The 24,564-nt window shown below is 45.3% G+C and overlaps 1 protein-coding gene across 1 annotated transcript; it reads left to right on the top strand.

Annotated features, from left to right (window-relative positions):
* Window positions 1–1,155: 1,155 nt before the first annotated feature.
* TTLL9 (tubulin tyrosine ligase like 9) lies at window positions 1,156–24,184 on the top strand. The gene is made up of 15 exons (XM_065414865.1): window positions 1,156–1,170; window positions 1,950–1,996; window positions 4,566–4,658; window positions 5,670–5,781; window positions 6,654–6,839; window positions 16,785–16,853; window positions 17,658–17,748; window positions 18,406–18,446; window positions 18,539–18,626; window positions 20,129–20,187; window positions 21,143–21,339; window positions 22,061–22,144; window positions 22,760–22,873; window positions 23,380–23,504; window positions 24,114–24,184. Exons 1-15 carry the CDS (start codon window positions 1,156–1,158, stop codon window positions 24,182–24,184), a joined length of 1,392 nt encoding a protein of 463 aa, XP_065270937.1.
* Window positions 24,185–24,564: the final 380 nt, after the last annotated feature.

Raw genomic sequence — 24,564 nt, 5'->3', positions numbered from 1 at the left:
ATGGCACGCGTGCCGAAGGCGGCACGCGAACTGATTTTCAGTGGCACTCACACTGCCCGGGGCCTGGCCACCAGTCCAGGGGGCTCTGCATTTTAATTTAATTTTAATTGAGGCTTCTTAAACATTAAAAAAATCTTATTTGCTTTACATACAATAGTTTAGTTATATATTATAGACTTATAGAAAGAGACCTTCTAAAAACGTTAACATGTATTACTGGCACGCAAAACCTTAAATTAGAGTGAATAAATGAAGACTTGGAACACCACTTCTGAAAGGTTGCCGACCCTTGCTTTAGGACTTTAAGCTCTTTGGGGCAGGGATCCTCTTCACATTCTGCCTACTGTAAAGTTTCATGTACACTGAATGCTGTACAAATAACCAGCCAGCAGGCTCCAGACAAAGTGAAATGGTGTAAAAAGAATTGAGCGTGCATTTGAAAATAGGCTGCAGGTAGATTCCCTTTAAGTCCTTTTAGTAAAGAAATAATGTTTTGTCTCTCTAGCACCTACGGTGACCAGATGTCCCGATTTTATAGGGACAGTCCCGATATTCGGGGCTTATTCTTATATAGGCGCCTATTACCCCCCACCCCGTCCCGATTTTTCACATTTGCTGCCTGTACCCTGCTAGCACCCATCAGCTGTGGATTTCAAAGCACTTCATGACACCACTGTGCTGCAGGGAAGACACATTATCTGCCCTTTTAAGGTGGGGAAACTGAGGCAGAAAGCGCAAGTGACTTGACAAAGGTCTGAGAGCCCGGAACAGAACCCGTGATCCTGCAGTTCTTCCTCAGGCAGGACTCCCAAGGGAGTCAAGGGGGCTGTGTCGGGAGTCAGTGGCAGAGAGAGAGAGGCTGTGGCGCGCCTGCCTGTCACGCTTGCTCTGACCACTGGGAATCGCTCTCCCCTGTGTGAGCCAGGAGCCTCCCTCCGCTACTGCCTCGGCAGGGCCTAATGCGCCCCCCGCTCAGGAGGCAGCCCCCTGTGGCGCACGGGCACGCGGGCTCGCCCCCGGCCGCCCGGGCACGAGCAGCGGCACCTGGCCCCGCCCCCAGCGCGGCGGGCGGGGGAAGAGGTTGGTTGCTATGGGGACGAGACGCGCAAGATGGCGGCGGCTCTGGGCTGACCCCAGGCGCGGGGTGGCGGCGCCATGGCGAAGAATAAGGTGAGGGCCGCGCGCCCTCCCCTTCCCCTCGGGGCCCCGCAGCGAGGCAGGCCGCCCCACGGGCTGGGGAAGCGCTCTCAGCCTGGCTAGCCCCCGGGATACCCGAGTAGCAGCCCGGCCTGCACAAATCAAGGGCGCCCCTTTGGGACGGTGTTCCTGGCGCTTGTCATTAGAGCCCTGCGCGGATACAAAATGTGTGTCCGCATCCAATCCGCCAGCCCCAAACATGGTCCGCCACGCAAAGCCAATAGCCACAGGTTTGCCGGGCTCGGCTTGTCCTGGTCGGCGTGTGCCTTAAAGCCCCATCTCCTGGAGGCAAGTGATTACAGGAAACTCGCAGCTTTCCTTTTTATTTTAAGGCAAGTCTCTAACCCTTGTGGTTGCAGGGAAAAGCCTGAAAATGGGAACCCTGATAGGCTGAAATCCAGAAGGCAAATCAAAAGAACACCAAATGCATTTTTTTAAAATTTCATGATTATTTTTTTTTTGGAGGGGGGGGCTGATGCCTGATTTTGGAATGATCAATGTTGGCATGGCTGTTGTTATTTAAATGCTAACAATATGCTTGAAAACAGTCCCTGCTCTAAAAAATTTGGGTCAGGTTCAGCCCTGATTGGCAAGTGCTGTATATGCCAGCATCCTAGTGAAAACTAAAGATACTGGTGAAATTGCACAGGACAAAGTGCCCTCCAATGAGCTGTCCACAACTTATTCTGCACCTGCCTTATTCTCCCCCATTTAATTGTTATAAATTATTTTTCTACTTGTCTTGGTTGCAGAATGCAGGCCATAAAGGGTCCTATGGCTACCAGAAGCTGAAAGAACGGTGAGTGATTCTTTTTCTGAAGGGTAGATTGAATGACATGTTTGCATGTGGACATGAAGAGGGTGGGTATATACTGTGTATTACTTCACATTTGTTTCTCATTACAAGAATGGTCAGTGGCCTTTGTGCAATCACTGTTCCCGCCACAACTATTCTGGTAAACAGGGTTTTGCCTGCCTTTGATGGTCATTCTTCTTTTCAAATAGGAATTGGTATTGTCACTTCGGTCATAGATTCTTGGGCTTGTATATTCCTTACTAATACACCTCTACCCCGATGTAACGTGGCCCGATATAACATGAATTCGGATATAACGCGGTAAAGCAACGCTCCAGGGGGGCGGGGCTGCGCACTCCGGCGGATCAAAGCAAGTTCGACATAAGGTGGTTTCACCTATAACGCGGTAAGATTTTTTGGCTCCCGAGGACCGCATTATATTGGGGTAGAGGTGTATATCTTTGTGATAATGATTTGAGTTGGTTGGAAAATTTCTGATGAAACAATTTTGTCAGAATTTAAATATTTTGTGGAGTCAGTGCAATTTTGACAAAGTTCCTCTGGCAACTAGACAGGTCTCAAAATGTTTCCATCAGAAACTTGCCTGTTTTTTTGCCAGCTTGCCTGCCCAGCTCCTTGGCAGGCTGCTGGGGATGATGAGTTTTCAGAGTCTGTGGCTCTGGGGTAGCCCTCTAGGAGGACTATCTCCGAGTCTTTAGGGTACGTCTACACTACCCACCGGATCAGCGGGTCGCGATCAATCTATCGGGGATCGATTTATCGCGTGTAGTGTAGACGCGATAAATCGATCCCCGATCGCTCTCCCGTCGACTGCTGAACTGCAGCTCGGCGAGAGGCGGAAGCAAAGTCAATGGGGGAGCCGCGGTCGTCGATCCTGTGCTGCGAGGACGCGAAGTAAGTGATTCTAAGTCGATCTAAGATACATCGACTTCAGCTATGCTATTCTCGTAGCTGAAGTTGCGTATCTTAGATCGATTCCTCCCTTCCTCCCCTCCCCCCCCCTCCCCAGTTTAGACTTCAGGGCTCCAGGGTCTGCAGTTCCAAGCAGACTGCCCCAGAGCCAGGGCTCCAGAATTTCAAAATTTTGGGGTTTTGTTCCAAATTGGAATGAAACTAAATTTCAAAATCCCCCTGAAACGAGATATGTTTCTCTGTCCAGCACTAATCATGATCTTGCATCATCCCAAAGAATCCCAAATGTAATAAACTGATGTTCAGATTCTGTGTAGGGAATCATTTCATGCACCACTAAAATGCAGCCACATCTGGGGTGAAGTACAGCAAATAGTTAACAGTGCTTGGTAACAGTGTATAACAATTTAGCACAAGAAATAGACAGTATCAGTTGAATCAGCCGGGGAAATTCTAGGTAGGCAAAATAATTACTTGAGATGGAACTTGACCAGGAGACTGAAGTTAACCCAAACAGTTTCATGGTGTTTTTAATGACCACAGGTGGTCAGTACCTTGTTTTTATATCTTATCTGAAAAATAGTACCTCCAGCACCATAGCACTCCATAACACAATTAGGGGCATTGATTATTTACAGACTTAGAGGAAAGAGTCAGTAGGACCATTCCTTGCAGCACACAGGTGTTCCTTGGTAGCTCACATCCAGTAGTGCATGCACTAACCAACCTTTTACTTAATCTGCAGGGTTGGATGGGATCATAATACAAGGTGGTATGGCTGAAATGTAATTTTATCTAATATATAGGCTATCTTGTTGATTAGAGGAACAGTTCTCAACCAGGGGTCTGTGGCCTCCTGGGGGTCCATGAGTCATCTCAGTGGGTCCCCAAGCCCCGGCGGGCAGAAGTTCCCAGACCCAGCGCCCTGTGGGGATAAAGCCGGGATAAAGCCCCGAGTCCCCCATTTCCACTCCGTAGAGCTAAAGCTGGGAGCCCCGCAGGGCAGAAGCCCTGAGCCCCCCAGTCCCGCAGCCCAGCATCTCATGGGGCAGCAGCCCTAAGCCCCCCACCTTCTCTCTTCCCCCCCTCCACCACCCCAGCAGCTGAATCCCAGAGCCCCAAGCCCTACCCGGAGTCTGCTGGGCCCTGGAAATTTTATAGCATGTTGGGGGAGCCTCAGAAAGAAAAAGGTTGAGAACCCCTGGATTCGAGGATAACTAGAAGGTCTGAACTATCAGAGTAAAAAGGGGAGTGAGATGCTCTGCACTTCAGGAGATTACACTATATTTACATATACTGGTTAAGGCGTACATGAAAATGATTTGGGTTGTCTCAACATAGTTCATTTTAAAATTTTATTTTCTTTATAGGCTTCCCTATAATGCTCTTCACTATAGTATATAAACACCGTGTCTATATTAATGAATTTATCTTCACAACACTTCTGTGAGATAGGGAAGTATTATTATCATTATTGTACAGATGGGGAGCCTGAGGCACAAGAGACTAAGTGAGTTTCCTATAGTCATACAAGGAGCCTGTGGCAGAACAAGGCACAGAATCCAGATCTGCATTTGTGGCAGGTTTGCTCTTGGACTTCACAGAGTGTATGGTGTCTTTTTTTTCTTCCCCCACACAGAGAACCAAGAGCTTGCATCCGATTCAAATGTGCGCTCACAAACACCATCTTAGATATCCTGCGTCGGAGACCAGGATGGGTTGAAGTAAAAGAGTAAGCTCCAGATTCTTTCCCTTTGCAACTGGTTAGCCTTCCCTAGTCTTTTGTCATATTCAACTGTGTCTCCACTAGAATTTTCAACCATGTTTGCAAATGTGTCTCTAACATAACTCCTTGTCAGTTCATCCTGAACTTTGTGGCATTGCTGCTGTGGAGCAGGTCCTATGAGTTCAGCATCCTTTCAACAAAGTGTGGTTAACCCTTTTCCGAACGAAGGCTTGTTGACTGGTTTGTTGAAGCTGAGTGACACTGTCCACATCAGCAGAACAATTGATCTCAATTCTGCTTCGATGAGGGAAGAAGAAGCTGTGTTTGACCACTATTGTTAAATGTGGCTGAAAATTACAGTGCAGACACAGTCTCTTTCTTCAGACAGTCTCTCTCATTCCGGCTCTAATTTAGTATTGCGGTCATTTATCCTGTCTCTAGCTTTTTCTTTCTTTCACTGATTTGTTGTGTTTGAAGACTAGGAACTGCTGACTATAGTTTTTCAGTTTTAGTTCTGTTGCTATTGATCTGTCATCCCTTAAATAGGATCTTATATATACAATTAAATAATGTAGTACTGACTCAGGGGGAAGATGGCCACACATTGAATTTGAGGGGACTGACTTCAGCGGAGTTGCCTGGTTGTAGATGACTCCATTCTAAGTCCTGCTTCTGCTTTTCTAACTAATTGGATGATTTCAGTTGAACTCCTGGTAGTCAAGAATCAATATGATAACTGTTTTGTTTATACCTAATACATTGGTATATTCAGACCAAAACAGGCTTGGTCTTAATGGGAACCATTAACATTCAGAGCCTAAACTTTTAAAGAACAAAATGAACAAAAAAATGGATTAATCATGTGTACCAAGGCTTTTTATTAGCCTGTAAAAATTGCAAGGAGAGAAGGAAGCAGAGGTGGTCATGACAGCTGGTGGCTGTCAAGAAGGGTGGGTGTGGTGATGACCTAGAACTTAGTGCTTGCCTTACTGGCTGTCTCTCTGCCTCTTTCTATAGGGAGGGTGAGTGGGATTTTTACTGGTGTGATGTCTGCTGGCTTCGGGAGAATTTTGACCATACCTACATGGATGAACATGTTCGCATCTGCCACTTCCGGAACCACTACGAGGTAAGAAACCACTATGAGTGAAACATACGGGTCAGGATGGTTTGGGGAAATAGTCAGTAAACTTCCATGGAAAAAGCTTGTTGATGGAAAATACCTTGTAATATTCCCTGCCATGAAACCTAATCCCCTCCTGACTGCTGTGCTAACCCCTCCTCAGAATTTATCAACCTCTGTCACTCCAGGAAACAGAAGAGTGGCTTTGCCCAGGAACATGACACTAGATTTATTGTATTCCACATCTGATAAATCTCATGAAGGCTGAGCTGGACTGTCTCAGGAATCCAGGACCAACTGTACACTACAAGGACAACTGTGTTGTAGCACAGTTCTTCCTGGGACAGTTCTAGCATAGTTCCAGAATGTAGCATGTTCAAGGCTTTAGCAGAAGCAGAAATGCATGTAAAGTCCCATGTGCACTACAAAATGGAACTGTTTTAAATATATCTGAGGACAATTGCATTGCAACCAGGTCATCTGAGATGGTTGAATTTTCAGTATAGACAGGCCCTAAAACTTGGTGTTTGCCTTGGAAATCAGCATAGCAGCTACACCTAAAGGCTTTAGACCAGAAATAATGCACTGTGGATTGCTACAGCTTCCCCTTGCGCCTCCTGAGAACTAAAAACCAAAACCCCAAACCAAAACCCACGCACACACCAACCATGCAGACTCTTCCACAAAGAAAGAAAGAATCCCTAACTTTACCCACTGTTTTTCTCAGTTAGTTAACTCCTGTGGCATCACTGCTGAGATCTATTACCAAATATCACCAGAAACATCTCATCTCCTGGGCAATTCAAGTGAAAGAAGAGTGATGATTAATTTGTGTTAACATTTGCAGAGTCTGCTCTTGTATTTCTCTTTCCACTCAGCTGACTCGTAAGAATTACATAGTGAAGAACCTGAAGAGGTTTCGGAAGCAGATAGAAAGAGAGGCAGGAAAGCTGGAGGCAACAAAATGTGACTTTTTCCCCAAGACCTTTGAGATGCCATCAGAGTACCACTTGTTTGTGGAAGAATTTCGCAAGAATCCTGGCATCACCTGGATTATGAAACCAGTACGTATGGTCCTGTCCACGGGGACAATTCAGAGGAGACATTGCTCACTTGGGTATTCTGTGGGAAGAGAAGAGTATGCACACAAATCCATAGCAGGCATTGCTCTTGGCCAGGTGGGCATAGGCATAGGTGCTTTTATTTTTCCTGGTGGGTGTTCCACCCCCACTCTGCCCCAAGGTCCCGCCCCACTCCACCCCCTCCCTTTAGGCCCCACCCTCACTCCACCTCTTCCTGTTCTTGCTCCCCCCCCCCCCTTGAGGCCCTGCCCTCACTCTACCTCTTCCTGTCCCCAGTCCGCCCTCTTCCCGGAGGCCCCATGCCAGCTGTAGAACAGCTGAACAGCTGTGGCTGGTGGGTGTTGACCACCCCAACTATTTTTTTCCACGGGTGCTTGAGCCCGGGAGCACCCATGGAGTCTGTGCCTATGTCTGATTCTCTCCTCACTTGTAGCAGTGTAAATCAGGAGCAACCCCCATGAAATTAGTGGAGTTACACTGGTATAAAATTAATGAGCCACAGGTGGTTCACCAGCCCAGGAAGTAGTCTAATGAGTGGCGCTGTGATTCACTAGCAGATATAAACCCAATCTGACAAGCCAGAGAAGGCACGTCAGACTGGCAGTGCCAGCAGGAATCTGAAACACACTTCTTGAATTGAAGAGCGTACTAAGCAGGGGTAAGTCTAGCTGGCATAGCTATACTGGCAGAGGCGCTGTAGTGTAAACAAGACCTGCATTAACCATGGTTTGGGGCATGTTTCTTGAGGAAGAGGTGTTAGTGAGGGGGCATGATTGGAGGGCACCTGTGGGAGGGGAATGATCTACCACTTTAGCTACCAGCTCTGCCCTCCTCCTGGCCCCACCATGCCCTGGTAGGGCTGGAAGGGCCATGGGAAGAAAGGAGGATGGTAACTGATGGGCTATGAGGAGCACATCCACCAGCTGGAGACAGCAAGAGGAATAGCAGGGAGCCCCAGATTTTGTATCTACTTCAGGGAGCTAGTTCAAAGGAACGGGCTCTGCAAAGCCCTCTGCAGTACAGAGTCCTGTTGATGTGTGGAATGGCCCATTCATATCAGTAGGGTGTGCTCAGATGAATTAGGATGCTCCAAAGAGATGAATAATCTGACACAATAACAACAAGGAGTCCAGTGGCACCTTAAAACTAACAAATTTATTTGGGCATAAACATTCGTAAAAAACCCACTTCTTCAGATGCATGGAGTGAAAATTACAGATGCAGGCATTATTATACTGACACCTGAAGAGAAGGGAGTTACCTTATAAGTGGAGAACCAGTGTTGACAGGGCCAATTCAATCAGGTTGGATGTGGTCCACCCCCAATAATTGATGAGGAGGTGTCAATACCAAGAGAGGGAAAGTTGCTTTTTTAGTGAGCCAGCCACTCCCAGTCCCTATTCAAGTCCAAATTAATGGTGTTAAATTTGCAAATGAATTTTAGTTCTGCAGTTTCTCGTTGAAGTCTATTTTTGAAGTTTTTTTGTTTCATTTCACACAATAACGCTGAGTGGTGTGAAATGACCCATTCATCTCAATGGGAGTTCCCCTCTACCTCAGTTTCAGTTATGGAATACCATTGTTCAAGGTAATCTCACTATGCAGGTCAGTTTTAGAGCAACTGAAATATTTAAAAAAATTTCTTATTGGGGAGGACAGTATCTGCAGAATGCCTGAACCAAATTATTCCAAACTTGCACCGTTGCCCCTATTGTGGCATACCAATATCCTAGATAATCTCATTATGCATGTGGATTTTAGAGTACTTTGAAAATTAAAAGAAGCTCAATGCAGGGGGAGGACATATATTGGGAACCTCTTGATCAAATGACCTAAATTTGCATCATAAATTCTACCCCAGTCCCTGAATAGCTTTTTAAGTATTGCTTCCCCAAAAGGGAAGTGGGTGGTGGAAATTATCCATGATTGATCCCGAGAGAGTAATATCAGGATCAGAGCCATAGTTTGAGCCCAAAGTATGTGTAAAAAAAAAAAAAAAAAAGTTATAAGAAGTGTAAAATTTGGATGTCACAGTCCCACTAAAATTATCCTGTATCTCACTTAAACAACCTCAACAATCTTGACTACAAACCAACCCTGTGGCTATTTTCAATACAAGGTTTTTTTGAGGGCCTCTTTCCCCAAACAGCTTTCTCTTACCCTAACCCATTCTGCTGTGCTCCCAGCACTCTGTTCCATATGTACATGCAACGCTGGAAAGGGACAAATTTTCACACCCAGATCCAGTCTTTCAGCCCCACAAAGTCAGCAGTTACCCTGATTTGGGGGAATTAGGAATGTAAAGGATAATTTCATTTTTAAAGGTGATCTGTAAAGGGGCAACAACTGAGACTGTGCCTTTGTTTGATTTTCTTCTGATGTATAAAGAAGGCATGAAGATTTGGGGGCTTAAGTGTTTTTTGATTGTTTTGGGAAGGGAAGATACATTTATGTTGCCCCTTTTTATATTAAAAATCCAGGTCCTGTCTAGCCTGGGGGACTCATGCTTTGTCTCTGTCTAAACTAAAGTTGGTGGTCCAGTTATAATTCGATCTCATTGATTTGTAAATGCTAATTGTGTTGATAACTGAGTCTCCCCACAAATGTTTGTTCTGGGGCACAAAATTTGTGGTTTGCCAGAGGTTGAGCCACCATGTCCTGATACTTTGCAAATGTTTGCATCTGGATTAGCATTTACAGCCACTTAACAAGCAATTGGCAAACAATTACAACAGGCGGACAAATGCTAGTCCAAAGCCTAGAAGGCTGTGTCTACACTGCCACTTTCAGTGCTAACTTTAGTTGTTCAGGGGTGTGAAAAAACACACACACACCCTGGAGTGACAAAACTTTTAGGGCTGAAAAGCGCCAGTATAGACAGCACTTTATTGACGGGAGCCGTGCTTCCAGCGATAAGGCTACCACCCCTCATCTGGGTTGGTTATTTTTTATCGCTGGGAGAGCTCTCCCCCGGCGACAAAGCATGACTACGCTGCCCACGTCACAGCATGGCCGCGGCCACGCTGTAACGTGGGCAGTGTAGACATACCCACAGATAACAGGAGAACTAGTGAAATGATAACATCACAAGAGACAAGGGACAGAAAACTGAGCAATGGAGAGGGGAAGGGATTTTAAATCACACTTTGAAAAACTCTGTTTTGTCTCATTTTGTTAACACCTATTTAACATCCATGCCAAATGAGTATTTTGGATAAAGGATGCATGGGTGCAAAGGAGGGATGAGAATTTTACTATCCAGGGGGGCCAGGACAGTCTCCCCCCTTCCCTAAATGGCACCCCTGAGGACAGACACTTCCCCACCTAGGCAGAGAGAGCAGCGTGGCACTGGTAGAAAAGGGGGAAGGCAGTGGCAGTGACTCTGTATGCCCTCCCACCCCCAAACTGCTCTGATGGTGGACTCCCCTCCCCCTCTCCTGATACTGCAGCAGGCCCTCCAAGGCTCCCTCTGCCTGAAACAGGACTCACTTAGTGCTGCCTGCAGTTGGAGCCTGCTGGGAGCTGGAGCCTGCCCAGGAGATCTAGGTAGGAGGCGGGGCCACCAGATCCAGGTGAGCAAGGTCTCATCCCTACTGATCAGGCATGGCTTTCCCCCTCGCCTGCCCCTAACTCTGGCTGGAGCAGTGGAGCAGCTTCCTGAGGCTGCTGGAGGAGGGGCCCCACGCCAAGGGCTGAAGCAGGGCTGGGTCAGCCTCTGTTTTAGCAAGCCCTGGGGCTACAAAAGCTGAAGAACAAAGGAACTACTGATCCCTGGCTGGGGCTGCAGGTCTATTGCCAGTGGGTGCTAAGCACCCGCTAATTTTTTCCATGGGTGCTCCAGCCCTGGGGCACCCTCAGAATTCGTGCCTATGGTCAGTGGTCAAAAGTGCTGTTTCTCCTATCTCCTGGTTGATGGGTCTTCTCTTGTAATAACTTATTTCAAAAATTGAAAAATAACCCCATTTATTTGCAGAGCCAAAGTAACCTAACTGTGAAAACATAATGTGTGGATATTGGTGGGGCTATGTTGAGATACAGATCGTGCTGATTTGCTGAAGCAACAGGGAACTCCCCAGGGGCTCTCACTGTATGGACAAATTCATCCCTAGCAGAACTCCTCTGAAGTCAGTTAAACCCCATGTGTGCACAGATGTGAGTGTGCACAAAATAGAACTCTGTTTAACTGGACCTTTGTTTTAACGAAGTCTATGGTGACCCCTGAAGTAATACTGGAGAAGAAAGCCAGTAGCTTTAAAGGAGACACACTGTACCTAATATAACCCTTTCAATTCCAGCCAGTTTAAAAAGCTGATTGGCATTCTCTTCACTGCATTCTGGGATGAGGGACCCAGAGAGCAGCCTGTTCACCCCTTGACTGTAACCTTAGCAAGGCCAGCTAGTCTGTAACTGGCTGGCATTTCTTCCTCATTGTGCTTTAGGGTTGAGGAGCAAGAGCCTTTTCTGAATCCAGTGGCTGGCTCCTCCTGTCTTCTGAAACCCCATTTCTCCCCTGAGACCCAGAGATAAATGGAGTTGTGCTGTATGCAGTAAATTCCACTTGGATGCATCTCCTTGGGACCAAGAAAAAATGTGCTTCCTTTAGAAATTGCCAGTATAGTGAATGGAGCCTAGAAATGCCATCCTGCTGCCAGATGATTCAAAACGTTTAACATCATGAATATTGTACCACAGTGCATAATTAAATGTACACCCATCCGTGAGACTCACAACATGGGTATTGATAGGACAGGCATCACAGAAACTTGGTGGAACAATGATAATCAATGGGACATGGTAATACCAGGGTGCAAAATATATAGGAATGACAAAGTAGGTCATGCTGGTGGGGGAGTGGCATTATATGCAAAATAAAGCATAAAGGCAAATATAGTAAAAATCTTAAATGAATCAAGCAGTATAATAGAATCTCTACGGTAGAAATTCCACGCTTGACTAGTAAGAGTATAGGAGAAGAATATACTACTGACCACCTAACTCGATGACGACAGTGACTGTAACATGCTCAGGGAGAACAGAAAGACTACAAAACTAGAAAACCCAATAATAATGGGAGATTTCAACTATCCCCATGTTGACTGGGAACATGTCACCTCAGGGTGGGATGCAAAAATAAAATTGCTAGACACCATTAATGACTGCTTCTTGGAGCAGCTAGTCCTGGAACCCCCAAGGGGAGAGACAATTCTTGATTTAGTCCTAATTGGTGCACAGGATCTAGTCTAAGAGGTGCATATAGCCAAATTGCTTGGTAATAGCAACCATAATGTAATTAAATATAACATACTTGTAGGGAGGAAAATATCAAAGAAACCCACCCCTGCCCCCTATCTGACCACCCCCCCCCCCGCTTCTCGCTCCCTGATGGCCCACCTGGGACTCCTGCCCCATCCAACCCTCCCCCCCGCCCCTGACTGCCCCCCGCTGCCCTATTCAACTGGTTTTTGAATGTTATAATTCTTGACGTCTGATTTGTGTCCATTTATTCTTTTGCATAGAGACTGTCCGGTTTGGCCAATGTACATGGCAGAGGGGCATTGCTGGCACATGATGGCATATATCACATTGGTAGATGTGCAGGTGAACGAGCCTCTGATAGTGTGGCTGATGTGATTAGGTCCTATGATGGTATCCCCTGAATAGGTATGTGGACAGAGTTGACAACGGGCTTTGTTGCAAGGATAGGTTCCTGGGTTAGTGTTTTTGTTGTGTGGTTGCTGGTGAGTATTTGCTTCAGGTTGGGGGGCTGTCTGGAAGCGAGGACTGGCCTGTCTCCCAAGATCTGTGAGAGTGAGGGATCGTCTTTCCGGATAGGTTGTAGATCCTTGATGATGCGCTGGAGAGGTTTTAGTTGGGGGCTGAAGGTGACGGCTAGTCGTGTTCTGTTACTTTCTTTGTTGGGCCTGTCCTGTAGTAGGTGACTTCTGGGTACTCCCACCTTAACTGATTACTCTCATTATAGTTAGTATGGCAACACCCATTTTTTCATGTCCTCTGTATATATATCTTCCTACTGTATTTTCCACTGCATGCATCCGATGAAGTGGGTTTTAGCCCATGAAAGCTTATGCTCAAATAAATTTGTTAGTCTCTAAGGTGCCACAAGTACTCCTCGTTCTTTTTGCAAGACATAAGTAGTAATTCTTCCTCTCTACTCAGCACAGATAAGGCCTCAACTGGAGTATTTTGTCCAGTTCTGGGCACCACACTTTGGGAAAGATGTGGAAAAATTGGAGAAAGTCCAGAGGAGAGCAACAAAAACAGTTAAAGGTGTAGAAAACATGACCGATGAGGAAAGGTTGAAAAAATTGGCTTTGTGTAGTCTGGAGAGAGAAGACTGAGGGAGCACATGATGATAGCTTTCAAGTACATAAAAGGTTGTTACAAGGAGGAGGGTGATAAATTGTTCTCCTTAACCACTGAGGACAGGAAAAGAAATAATGGGCTTGAATTACAGCAAGAGAGATTTAGGTTAGCATTAGACGTTAGGAAAAACTTCCTAACTGTAAGGATAGTTAAGCACTGGAACAAATGACCTAGGGAGGTTGTGGAATCTCCATCACTGGAGCTTTTAAGAGCAGGTTAGACAAACACCTGTTAGGGATGGTCTAGATAATACTTAGTTCTGTCTCAGTGCAGAGGACTGAAGTAGATGACCTATCAAGGTCCCTTCCAATCCTACATTTCTATGATTGAGCAACAAAATGGCAGATGAAATTCAATGTTGATAAATGCAAAATACTGCACACTGGAAAACATAATCCCAACTATACATACAGAATGATGGCATCTAAATTAGCTGTTACCACTCAAAAAAGAGATCTTGGAGTCATTGTGGATAGTTCTCTGAAAACATCTGCTCAGTGTGCAGTGGCCATCAAAAGAGCTAATAAAATGTTAGGAACCATTAGGAAAGGGATAGATAAGAAGACAGAAAATGTCATAGTGCCAGAATATAAATCTGTGGTACACCTACGCCTTGAATACTGCGTGCAGATCTGGTCACCCCATCTCAAAAAAGGAAATTGGAAAAAATACTGAGAAGGACAACAAAAAATATTAGGGGTATGGAACAGCTTCCATATGAACAGAAATTAAAAAGACGGGGACTGTTCAGCTTAGAAAAGAAACAGCTAAGGGGGGATATGATAGAGGTCTATAAAATTATGAATGGTGTGAAGAGAGTGAATAAGGAAGTGTTAGTTACCCCTTAGGTAACCCTAACACAAGAACCGGGGGTCACCCAGTGAAATGAATAGGCAGCAGGTTTAAAACAAACATAAAGTAGGACTTCTTCACATAACACACAGTCAACCTGTGCAACTTGTTGCCAGGGGACGTTGTGAAGACCAAAAGAATAACTGGGTTAAAAAGAATTAGGTACGTTCATGGAGGATAAGGAAGCTGGGACTGGATGACAAGGGATGGGGGTCACTCGATACATTGCCCTGTTCTGATCATTCTCTGAAGCATCTGGCACTGGCTGCTGTTGGAAGACAGGATACTGGGCTAGGTCTGATGCAGTATGGCCAGTCTTAGGTTCTTAACAGGACAGTTACTTTGCTCTGCACAGCAGGTCTGGTAGGAGGGGACAAGACAGTTTGTCTCACTCTGCAGATCAGGCCTATCAATAAGAGTGGGTTTATAAGTAGTGAATGGGAGGCAATTATGCAAACTAACAATTTAATTACAGCCATGAGGATAACAGCTAGTGATTATCCAAGTCTACAAATGTTAATTTGGGTTAATCAGCAACAAGAAACCTTATATTAAGCTTATATTTTGTGCCCACAACCTCAATTATCATTGGAAATAATCTGAATACAATAAATTAGAATATGTTAGAAGATTGTGGCCACAAAAAGTATACCGACAACTGGAATGAAGTAGTTTGTGGCTGACCTCAAAACTCACAAGTAAAAATAAACTTTGTGTTACTCCTCATGTCACTCTGTGCTCTTGAAAGGACCTAGATCTTGCAGTCTCAGCCCGTGTGTGTTGCAGTTGTGTTTGGGGTGGGGGGTGATTCTGGTCCCAGGGTTGAGCTCTTGTTGGGCTGGTGATAGAACTTTCTTAGTGGGTGGTCCATGGAATTTCCTTCCTCAGGTGGTCCGTCAGAGCCAGCTTCAGGCCGCTTTTAATGTGCAATGCAAACCTGGTGAGTTTCAAGCTCATTCTCTCCTGCAGCTTGTTGTAGCTTACTCGCATCTCTCATGATGGACTGTTGCTGTATCCCCTTTCTCATTAAATGCTACTGTGACACACACAGACTCCAAATATAGCTTAAATCAAAAACACGTGTTGTGTTACTGTATTTCTGCAATTGTGTGATTAACTTCTTTTATTTGGTCCCATTCTGCCCACTAAGCCATCTCCCCTTAGACTACATCTAACATCTGAGCTACTTTCAGAGAGCCACCATTGAAAGAAAAGAGGGGGAAAAGTCTCTGCCACTTTACTTCTTTTCCCACAAATGTGCAGCAGGAAAAATGGAAACTTAAACTTAGATGATCTATTGTCTTGGCTCAGTGGCAGTTTGAAGCTAGAAACACTTGTTTTATCACACTGGAGAACTGGGATTCCAGGAGTTCCAATGGGGTAAAGCAGCTTGTTTCTATCCTCGGCCTATCTTCCTAAGGCCATGAAGGATTGGATCTTAAAATCACGTCACCCTGGATTTATAGAAAATAGCTTCATTTTTAGAGGTTTTTAAAATGTAACTTTACTGTCACTCCATGGCCTGTAGCTAGTAACTAAGGCAACCTGGCTTTACACACAGACAGATGTGAAAAATAGTCCCAATAAAAACTTATTAAACTACTTACAAAATCTAAGGTAACTGTTGTCTAAAATGTGGAATAACAAAACCCATGATGGTATGTGGTGATGTAAAGGTTTTATTGCCTCTCCTTTGTAATGGCTGTAAAACGGATGGCATTCCCACTCATGAATCCCGTCACCATCCCATTAAAACCCTTATATCACCACACACCATCAAGTATTTGCTTTTTATAGCTTTACATAAAATAGCATCTTCAGCCTTTTTAAACACAATATGGAAAAGCATTGACTTATTCTTCTGAACTGGAATTGTGTGGGGTTTTGGCTGACTTTTTATATAATTAATATTAATATTATAGCTCCTTTCATCCAAGGAGCTCAAAGTGCTTTACAAAACGTTAAGCCTCACAATATGCCTGCATAAATATATGGACCAGTTCACCCACCACTCAAATAGCAGCATTTAAGTTCCTGATTCTGAGATCCTTGACCTCTCAGGATTCGGTCCAAGCAGCACAACACAACAGTTCAGGACAGGAAGTGAAATAGGATACAATTACCTATGTGAAACTGCAGGGAGAACTTAGTTACCTGAGTAGGAATTTGTCCAGGAATGGGGTTGACACTCTTATTCTTACAGAAGTTAAATGATGTTAAGTGGCCAGAACCCTGGTTTTGTCTTTTACCCAAAAGACAGCCCTTCAAATAGATCCATGGCTAGGGCTCCTAGGTGTTAAGGTAACACAAATTAATAATAATAAATGCTGTACCAGTGCCACAATATGGTGTTACTGACCAATGCCTTCTGTTGAGTCTCCTGTTTTTAACTTTGTACAGCACCCAGAATGCCAACTGGGTGCTTAATAAATAAATGATGAATCAGGGTGCGCAACAGATGCTTCCATAATTACCTTTTAGAGAACAGCATCTGTTCCTGAAGGGAATGCTAACTGCTGTGTGTGTGAGTTGCCAACAACTGTAAAAAGGGCAGCAACCTGGATCTTCTGTTAGCGACCATGGTGCTACAGAAATAAGATTTATTTCAGTAACCACTTGCTCCCAGCTGGAGGCGAGTGAGAAAACTTAAGAACAACGCGACTAACACTTCCCTTCTCCTTTATGCTGCAGGTTGCCAGGTCACAAGGGAAAGGCATTTTTCTGTTCCGAAAACTCAAGGATGTCATTGACTGGAGGAAGGTGAAACATGTACTTTCTCTTCTCACACCACAAATTTTTTTTTTTGGGAAGGTCCACCTAGAGCAGAGGTCACCAAAGTGTGGGATGCGTCCCCCTACGGGGAGGTGGAGGACCATCCAGGGGAGCGTGGCAGGGCCCGGGCCAGTTCCCACGTGGGCGGGGAGGGAGTGCAACCAGTCCCTCCCCGCTCCCAGCTCTGCTCCAGTCCGGCCCCCAGCCGCATCCCTGGCTCCCGGCCCCAGTGCCCGTGGCCCCAGTCCCAGCCTTGGCCGGCGGTTGTTCCTGGCCCAGGGCCAAGGCCGGGAGTGGAGCACCTGGCCGTGGGCCCGGCTGCTGGCCCCCACTGCAGCCCGTCTGTGGCTCCACTCCTGCCCCCGACCCACCCCCAGCTGCGGCCCCAGCCTCGGCTCCCTTACCCCTGTCTGTGTCCCCCAGCCATGGTCCCGCTTCTGGCCCCGGCTCAGGAGAATAGGGGGACACAGGGGTAAGGGGGGGTGCGACCCTCAAAAGTTTGGGGACCGCTGACCTAGAGCTTTGGTCTTCCAACTGTAACTTTATCTACGTACCTTTACTAGTCACTTACTGTCCCCATCTACAGCTTTCACATGTAACACTTATCACCATCCACCGGGATTATAACAGATTTTCTCAGTCCAACAAAACAAAAGGTGGGATGTTTTGTCGTTGATCTGAAATCTAAAACTGGGACGGATTGACTGGAGAATCCTGTGAGTGCTTGTGATTTGATTTTTCTCCTCGTTCAGTCTTGTCCACGGAGAAGAAATAACTTGTTTTATTTTGCAGGATGGGGTCCGTACAGATGATCAGAAAGATGAAACTCAAGTAGAGAATTATGTAGCTCAGTGCTATATTGAAAACCCATATTTAATAGGAGGTAAGATGCTTGTTTCAGTCTGTATCTGCCTGACATGTGGAGAGAGACACTCTACCTATGATGTTCCTGTCACATAGGGAGGGAGATCCCCAGATCACCTGTCTGATGAAGGTTAAGACTTTATATGGTCAGTTCTTGCCTGAAATTAGCTATTTATGGATTTAAATGTGAATCGTAGAATGCTGCACACAGTCAGTGCTGCTGGTGTGGTAGTTTAGTGGTCCTGCCCCAAAAGATTTTGAGAATACAGAGGTGATCCGATGAACAAAAATTAGACCTAATACAAGCCACACACATTAAAGATAAGTCCAGCCCCACTGTCATATGGTAGCAGGTTCCTCTCTAAGAGCTTGTCTTCATACAACCAGGCACCAAAAGGTTTTAGCGCAAACCTTTTGTTGTTTTGGTGCAAGTCTGTATGTGGCCACTTATTTTGGATCAAGAGCATCCTACTGATTTAAATTGTCTTAATCCGAAATTCATGTCCATACACAGATTTGTACCAAAACAACAAAAGGTGTGACTTAAGACCCATCTAGTTATTTTGGTGCATGGCTGTGTGTAGATAAATTCCAATTTGGGTTTTTGTAACACTAGGTATGACTTAGCACAAATTTCACTATGTTATATTGCTATATATTTCTCTTTGATTCGCAGGTCGAAAGTTTGACTTGAGAGTTTATGTTCTAGTGATGTCTGTAAGTGCAGAAGTCCATTTTATTTTTATTGCAGTGACTGGGTTGGATTTTCTTGCTATTCACCCTCAGTTTCTCTCTCCCCTTTCTCTCAGTACATCCCGCTGAAGGCCTGGTTATACCGGGACGGCTTTGCTCGCTTCTCCAACACACGCTTCACTCTAAGTAGCATAGATGATCATTGTATCCTGACCTCTGCTTGTGTGTTTCAGGGCAGTTGCTAAGTAATGGAATCTACCATTTTAGTATTTTGTGAGGTTGGGGGTGAAGAAGGGATCCAGAAGAACAAGTACCCTCATCTCTAAGCTCCTGACTTCTGGATACTTACAGAATTCTCATCCTCTGCTTTTGTTTCTCACTGGCTATTCTGCTGTCATCTTGTTTCGCTCTCACCTTCTGTCTTTGGAATACTGGTATCAGTGGATCTCCAGAAACATCAGTCAGCTAGGGCCAAACGTGGGAGATCAGTCCCACTTTCGTAGTACGGGTGCACTTATTGCAGCCTGCTTTTTTCATGGATTCATGGAGTTTAAGGCCAGAAGGGTCATCTAGTCTGGCCTCCTGGATATCACAGCTAGGGCTTCATGTCTGTCACTTTCCACAACCTCTGTGACATCTGCAGCAGCCAGTGTGGCTGACTCCAGGGCCGCCCAAGCAGCTGGCTCCGGGGCCAGCTGCTCTGGTGGCCCCAGGGAAAGCTACACCGGCCACTGCTGGAGCGGCTCTGAAGCCAGCCATTCGGGCAGCCCCGCAGCTAGCCGCACCAGCCGCTGCTGTAGTGGCCAAGGGGCCAACACACCAGCTGCTGCCCTGGGAACCGCCTGAGCAGCGGTCCCGGGGGTGGCCAGAACAGCCGCTGCTCAGCGGTCCCGGATGTAGCCGCTGCTCAGAGACCCCTGCTGCTGGTGCTGCTGCTGCCCCCCCAGTAGCAGCTCCCCAGGCGCCTGCCACCAGCAGAGACCCCAACCCCCAAGATTTAGTCAGGGGTAGTTATAGTATAAGTCATGGACAGGTCACGGGCCGTGAATTTTTGTTTATTGCCCATGACCTGTCCATGACTTTTATTAAAAATACCCATGACTAAATCGTAGCCTTAATCACAGCCCATTACATTTCACCTAGTTACCCCAGTATTAAGCCCAATAACTTGTGTTTAACGAAAACATAATTTGTATTTGGCTAAAATTAAGCTTATTCTTCCAGAAAGGCATCCAGTCTTGACTTGAAGACATCAAGAGAGAGAATCCACCACTTTCCTTAGTAAAATATTTAGTAACTTGCTCATTCTTGCTCAGTGTGATCAAAAGGTGGGTTGCTTTAATGAGGCAATCCAGAGTGGGTCTCCAAGATTCTTGGGCACCGGTGCTCTGCACGGAGGTTAGGTTGCATTCCCAGGAGAAGAGCTTCCATGTAAGTCCATCACAAGAGCCAGTGGGGGCTAAAACTTGCTCTGGGCTTTGTTACTAGTTGTTCCAGATTTCCATTTTTATCTGTATTTATTTTCTCTTAATTTTTCACCAAGATGTCTCCCTACAGTGGTGGGTATAAGCTCCACAATTAGGGAAGGGAGGAGAGATTCATTGGCATAAGGAGCACAGGAGACTGACTTAGGACTCAAATTCAATTTCTAATTATTTAGAGTGTCATTTTCTGTCTCCACGATCCTTACCTCCTCCTCCTGCCAGATGTGCATCTCACCAATGTAGCAGTGCAGAAGACTGCACCTGACTATGATCCAGAGAAGGTGAGTGAAAACTTACTGGCTATTTCAGTTGACCCAGCCTGTGTCCAAGCGTACACACTATGGTGATGGTGCGTAGTTCAGGGAATGCAAGCAAGCAGCTGTTCTGGCCTCGTTGTTCCAGCTACTGTGCAGTGTATATGGCAGGTTGGTAGTCCCTGAGGATGTGCTGTATGGACGCTCTGCCTTGGCTGTCCTCGGATACCCGATGGATGTGTTCATTGATGGATGTTTTAGGAGATCCAGTGAGTGGGAGCTGTGCTCTAACTGTTCCATTACAAGTGTGCACTACTTTGTGGTGTTGGGCATTCTGACCCCACAAATAATTCATTTTTGGATAATGCTTGTCAGAGACCCAGACTTGTAGTGCTTAGCATTCACTGCTATTACCACAGCTATAAGCTGAGCGTAGCATCTTCAGAGGTCATCTGTGATTGCTGCCCCCCTTTTCTGAGGGACCTGCAGTCGGAACAAAGAAAAAATCTTAAACAAATGAGATCAGCTTTAAATATTCTTTGTGAATCTGAGATACTTAAAAGTTCATAGAAACAAAGCTTTGCATTGAACTTTCCATGTTATATGCTTCTCCTCTAAATCTCTAGCCTAATATTTCTTGGTCCTTTGGAAAGGGAAGTCCTAGATGTGTGTCTTGTGAAACTCTGATGGAAAGAGAAGGTGGGATGATGATCACTATTAGGATACCACTCCAGTCTTGAGATTAAGTGTTGGTTTTACTCCACTTTCCAAGCAGAGACTGCAGTTTCTCTCTAGACTAAGGTTAAATTATTCCTTTCCAAGATGCACTGAGAGGAGTAACATCTGATTCTGGGTGTTTGGCTTCTTATCCAGAATTGTCCTTTGACTGTAGAGAATATTGAGTGATTATTTCAGGTAGGCAAGGAAATGCATGGTCACATATGTAGGAACAGCATGTTACAGTTGTCTTTGTATGTGTTAGGGCTGCAAGTGGATGATTCAGCGGTTCCGACAGTACCTGACTGCCAAGCATGGGGCAGAAGTGGTGGAGACTCTTTTTGCAGAAATGGACAACATTTTCATCAAGAGCCTACAGAGTGTTCAGAAAGTGATCATCAGCGACAAACACTGTTTTGAACTGTATGGATACGACATCCTGATAGACCAGGATCTCAAGCCGTAAGGATGTTAGTGAGCATACAGGTGGCATACAGTAAATGGAAGGCTGCCTAAACAGCTTAGCAATGGCCAGTGAAGGGAAACCCACTGCTACTAACTCCTCCAGTAACTATGTATTCCAGCAGCACCCCCATGAACACTGAGATTCAGCCAAGCACCAGTATTAGACTGATAGGACTAGATATTAAGTACACTTGCCATAACCTCAAAAGTAATTATGTGAAGTGTTGGCTAAGAGGCAGCCTTCATTACAGAGTTTTAGACCGTGGTGGGGTACTTCTCCTGTTGAAGACTATGGGAAACAGACTCCCCAGGAATCTAAGAGATTGTAACAAGAAATCATACATTCCAATTTGGTTCAACTTAGATTTTTATAAAAAGAAACTTTCTCACAATGTGACTACTAGAAACAATGTAATTGTTTTTTAAATATACATCAATTAAAATGTGCTTTTAAACATATCAACCTCCTGCTGCAGTGTTTGCAACCAAACTATTGCAACACTGGGAACCTGACAGTAGAACAGGCTTTCACTGCAGAAGTAAACAAAGAGCAGCAAAAGCAACAAGATTAGATTTTTAAGATTTTCAGTTTTAATCACATAAAGAGCTATTAGTAACATTGATAAGGAACTTTGTATAACATATAATTTAAGTTGAAAGTGCCACTTTAAGCGTCCTCTCGTTTCTTCCTCTCCCTCCCTCTAACAATGTGTGGTAGCCGGCGTTCCGGTTACAACCCTCAATGGCTTGTCAGCATCAGTCTGATGTCTCTGCAGTGCCACTGGGGACGGCTTTATTTAAAGTGAGCTAATAAACACTGCTCAACTGTGGTCTCGGGTAACAACCCAAATTTGTACAAGCTAGTCTGCTGTAGTCGTAGCTTCAAACCAAACTACTGCTTCTGCAGTGACACTCTGCACAGAACGAGCTTGTGTAACTTCCACTGATTAAGAAACAAATCAAGTTGAGGTGAACTGGACTGAATCACTGTGATGTAACTATAATACTACAGTTTGCCACTGTCATCTGAGCAACTTATTGGGTACTTCCAGATCCAGGTAGTCATATAGCAGTTTGTTAGGAAACTACTTCCAAGATACATTCACATCCCTGCACTGAGGAAAGGGTTCAAACTTACCCTGTGATTTAATGGGGCGGGCATTGTTTCATCTAGTCTTTAGTTTTACTTGTATACTTTTTAGGGTGCTGGAGGGGCTCTCTCTTTATTACAGTTGAGCTCAGAATGTTCTTTGACTGTGTATAGGAATGATGTTTGGGGTTAGATTTCCTATCACTTCACTCCCTCCTTCCTGCTCTCCAGCAGTGCCATGAGGTTTCCATAGATAGGCATTTCTGTTAGGTGGACAGATTGCTTAGCTGTCTGCTTCCCTCTAATTCACTGCTGTTCTCTTTACAGCTGGCTTCTTGAGGTTAATGCTTCTCCCTCACTCACTGCCAGTAGTCAGGAGGACTATGAGCTCAAGTGTCGCCTTCTCAAGGACACATTGCATATTGTGGACATGGAGGGCAGGTGGGTGAAAAAACAAGTGTACTGCTCTCCATGAGTCTTACCAAAGTGTGTGAAATGTATCTGAGCTAGTCCTCTGGCTTCTGTAGGCAAACAATCGTACTCAAGGCTACAGGTTTGTCATGCTGGCATTTGCCTCTCCCACTTGGTGCTACTGCCCTGTGACGTATCCTAAACCACTGAGAGCACTCTCCCAGTGGCCTTTTCTCAGGGCCACAGATGAGGGTGGTGTGAGAGCTGGGTCTTGAACTGGAATTCCTGGCTCCCAGTCTATTGCTCAGACCACACATCTCTCCTTTCAAGCCTCATGTGTCCAGCCTCCTGTCCCAGGATGACTGTGCAATTGTGCTAACCCAAGATATTAATAGTAAATAGCTGCCCATTGCAGCTCTCAGCTGTTTGGTTTTCTCCCTGATCTGCACAGGTTTCCAGCCAATGTGCAGACAGTGGATCAGATAGCTACACAGCCATTACTCATGTACTTTAACACCTTGTATTTGATATTGCAGGCTGACAGGGAAGGAGAAGCGTATTGGGGGCTTTGACCTGATGTGGAATGATGGTCCGGTCAGTAGAGCAGAAGGGAATGTGGATACACCAGTAAACGGAAGCTTCATGGCAAACACACATTTAGGTACTTCACTCATACGCAGATGGCAGGGCATCTCACTCGAGGTCTTTAACTGTTTAGATATCATCAAAAGTGCAAAACATACTTTTCCCTCAAGAGTAAAAGGACCGGGTGTGAATTATCACATAGTGCTAGCAGAGTGTAGTACTCATGTGAGGCTAAGTGTGCGGGGGTGAATATTTTCCAATTTTGGTGTAAATGATCAAACTATAGGAGTGTTAAAAGCTGATGTGGAGGCAGTAGTTAGATTTTTGGAACCCCTTACTGCGAGAGCCAGCACAGGTATTCTTCACCTGCCAGTTCCTTTTAAAAACGATTCCCAAAGGTCCATAATACAATTGTGACAACTATTTATTGTGCACATTTCTAATGTTGGTTGCATATTCTTGTTTAGTAGCCTGTAGTAATGCCCAATTCAATCAGGCAGAAAGCACCTATTGCAGGTTTTCACATAGCACTAAGTAGTTAAATATGCCTTCAGTATTTTCTCTGGCTGTAGCTTCATGCTAACTGATTGGAGCACAGCTTTGTCTGAAAGTAGGCGATTATCGCTACTCTTCACCCTTTGGAGGGACTAAGTCATCTGTCACTTTGTTAATGCTTTCATTTCAGGCTACAACAATGACAGGAAAAAACAGCTGAAGCAGCTCTTCAAACCTCTTCATACCCAGCAGAAAGTTTAATGCTGATCCAGAGCGTGCGGCAAGAGAAGTCACTGAGGATTGAGCTCTTTTGCTCCCTCTTCCTCATATTATAGAGCTGCCGTTCTCATTTGTCTCTGGACAGTTTTGCTGCCTCAGCAGAAGATTGCTGGCCATTTCTTGGTTCCTTAGGATTTTCCCTGCGTGGGAATCTTAGTTAACAAATGAATCCTGTTCATAAGCCACAGCAACAATAGACGTGCGTTGGCTTTTAACTTGGACATGATGCAATCAGGTATTTTGGTTATGGTCCGTTGTGGTTGACCAGTTCTTCAGTAAAGAATTAATCTGTTTTGTTCCACAGTGCAGGCTGTAGCAAGGCTGTCAACTGGCTACTACACACGACTATAGATCAGCTGTAC

The sequence above is a fragment of the Emys orbicularis genome, chromosome 12 (genome assembly GCF_028017835.1).
Source record: "Emys orbicularis isolate rEmyOrb1 chromosome 12, rEmyOrb1.hap1, whole genome shotgun sequence".
Lineage (NCBI taxonomy): Eukaryota > Metazoa > Chordata > Testudines > Emydidae > Emys > Emys orbicularis.
Note: the sequence above shows the minus strand (reverse complement) of the source record. Positions and strands in the feature narration are given on the sequence as shown.

Coding starts and splice junctions, on each gene's coding strand:
- TTLL9 (XM_065414865.1), top strand. Junction 5,782..6,653: donor ACTTCCGGAACCACTACGAG/GTAAGAAACCAC, acceptor CTTTCCACTCAG/CTGACTCGTAAGAATTACAT. Junction 22,145..22,759: donor TGGGGACGGCTTTATTTAAA/GTGAGCTAATAA, acceptor TTCTCTTTACAG/CTGGCTTCTTGAGGTTAATG.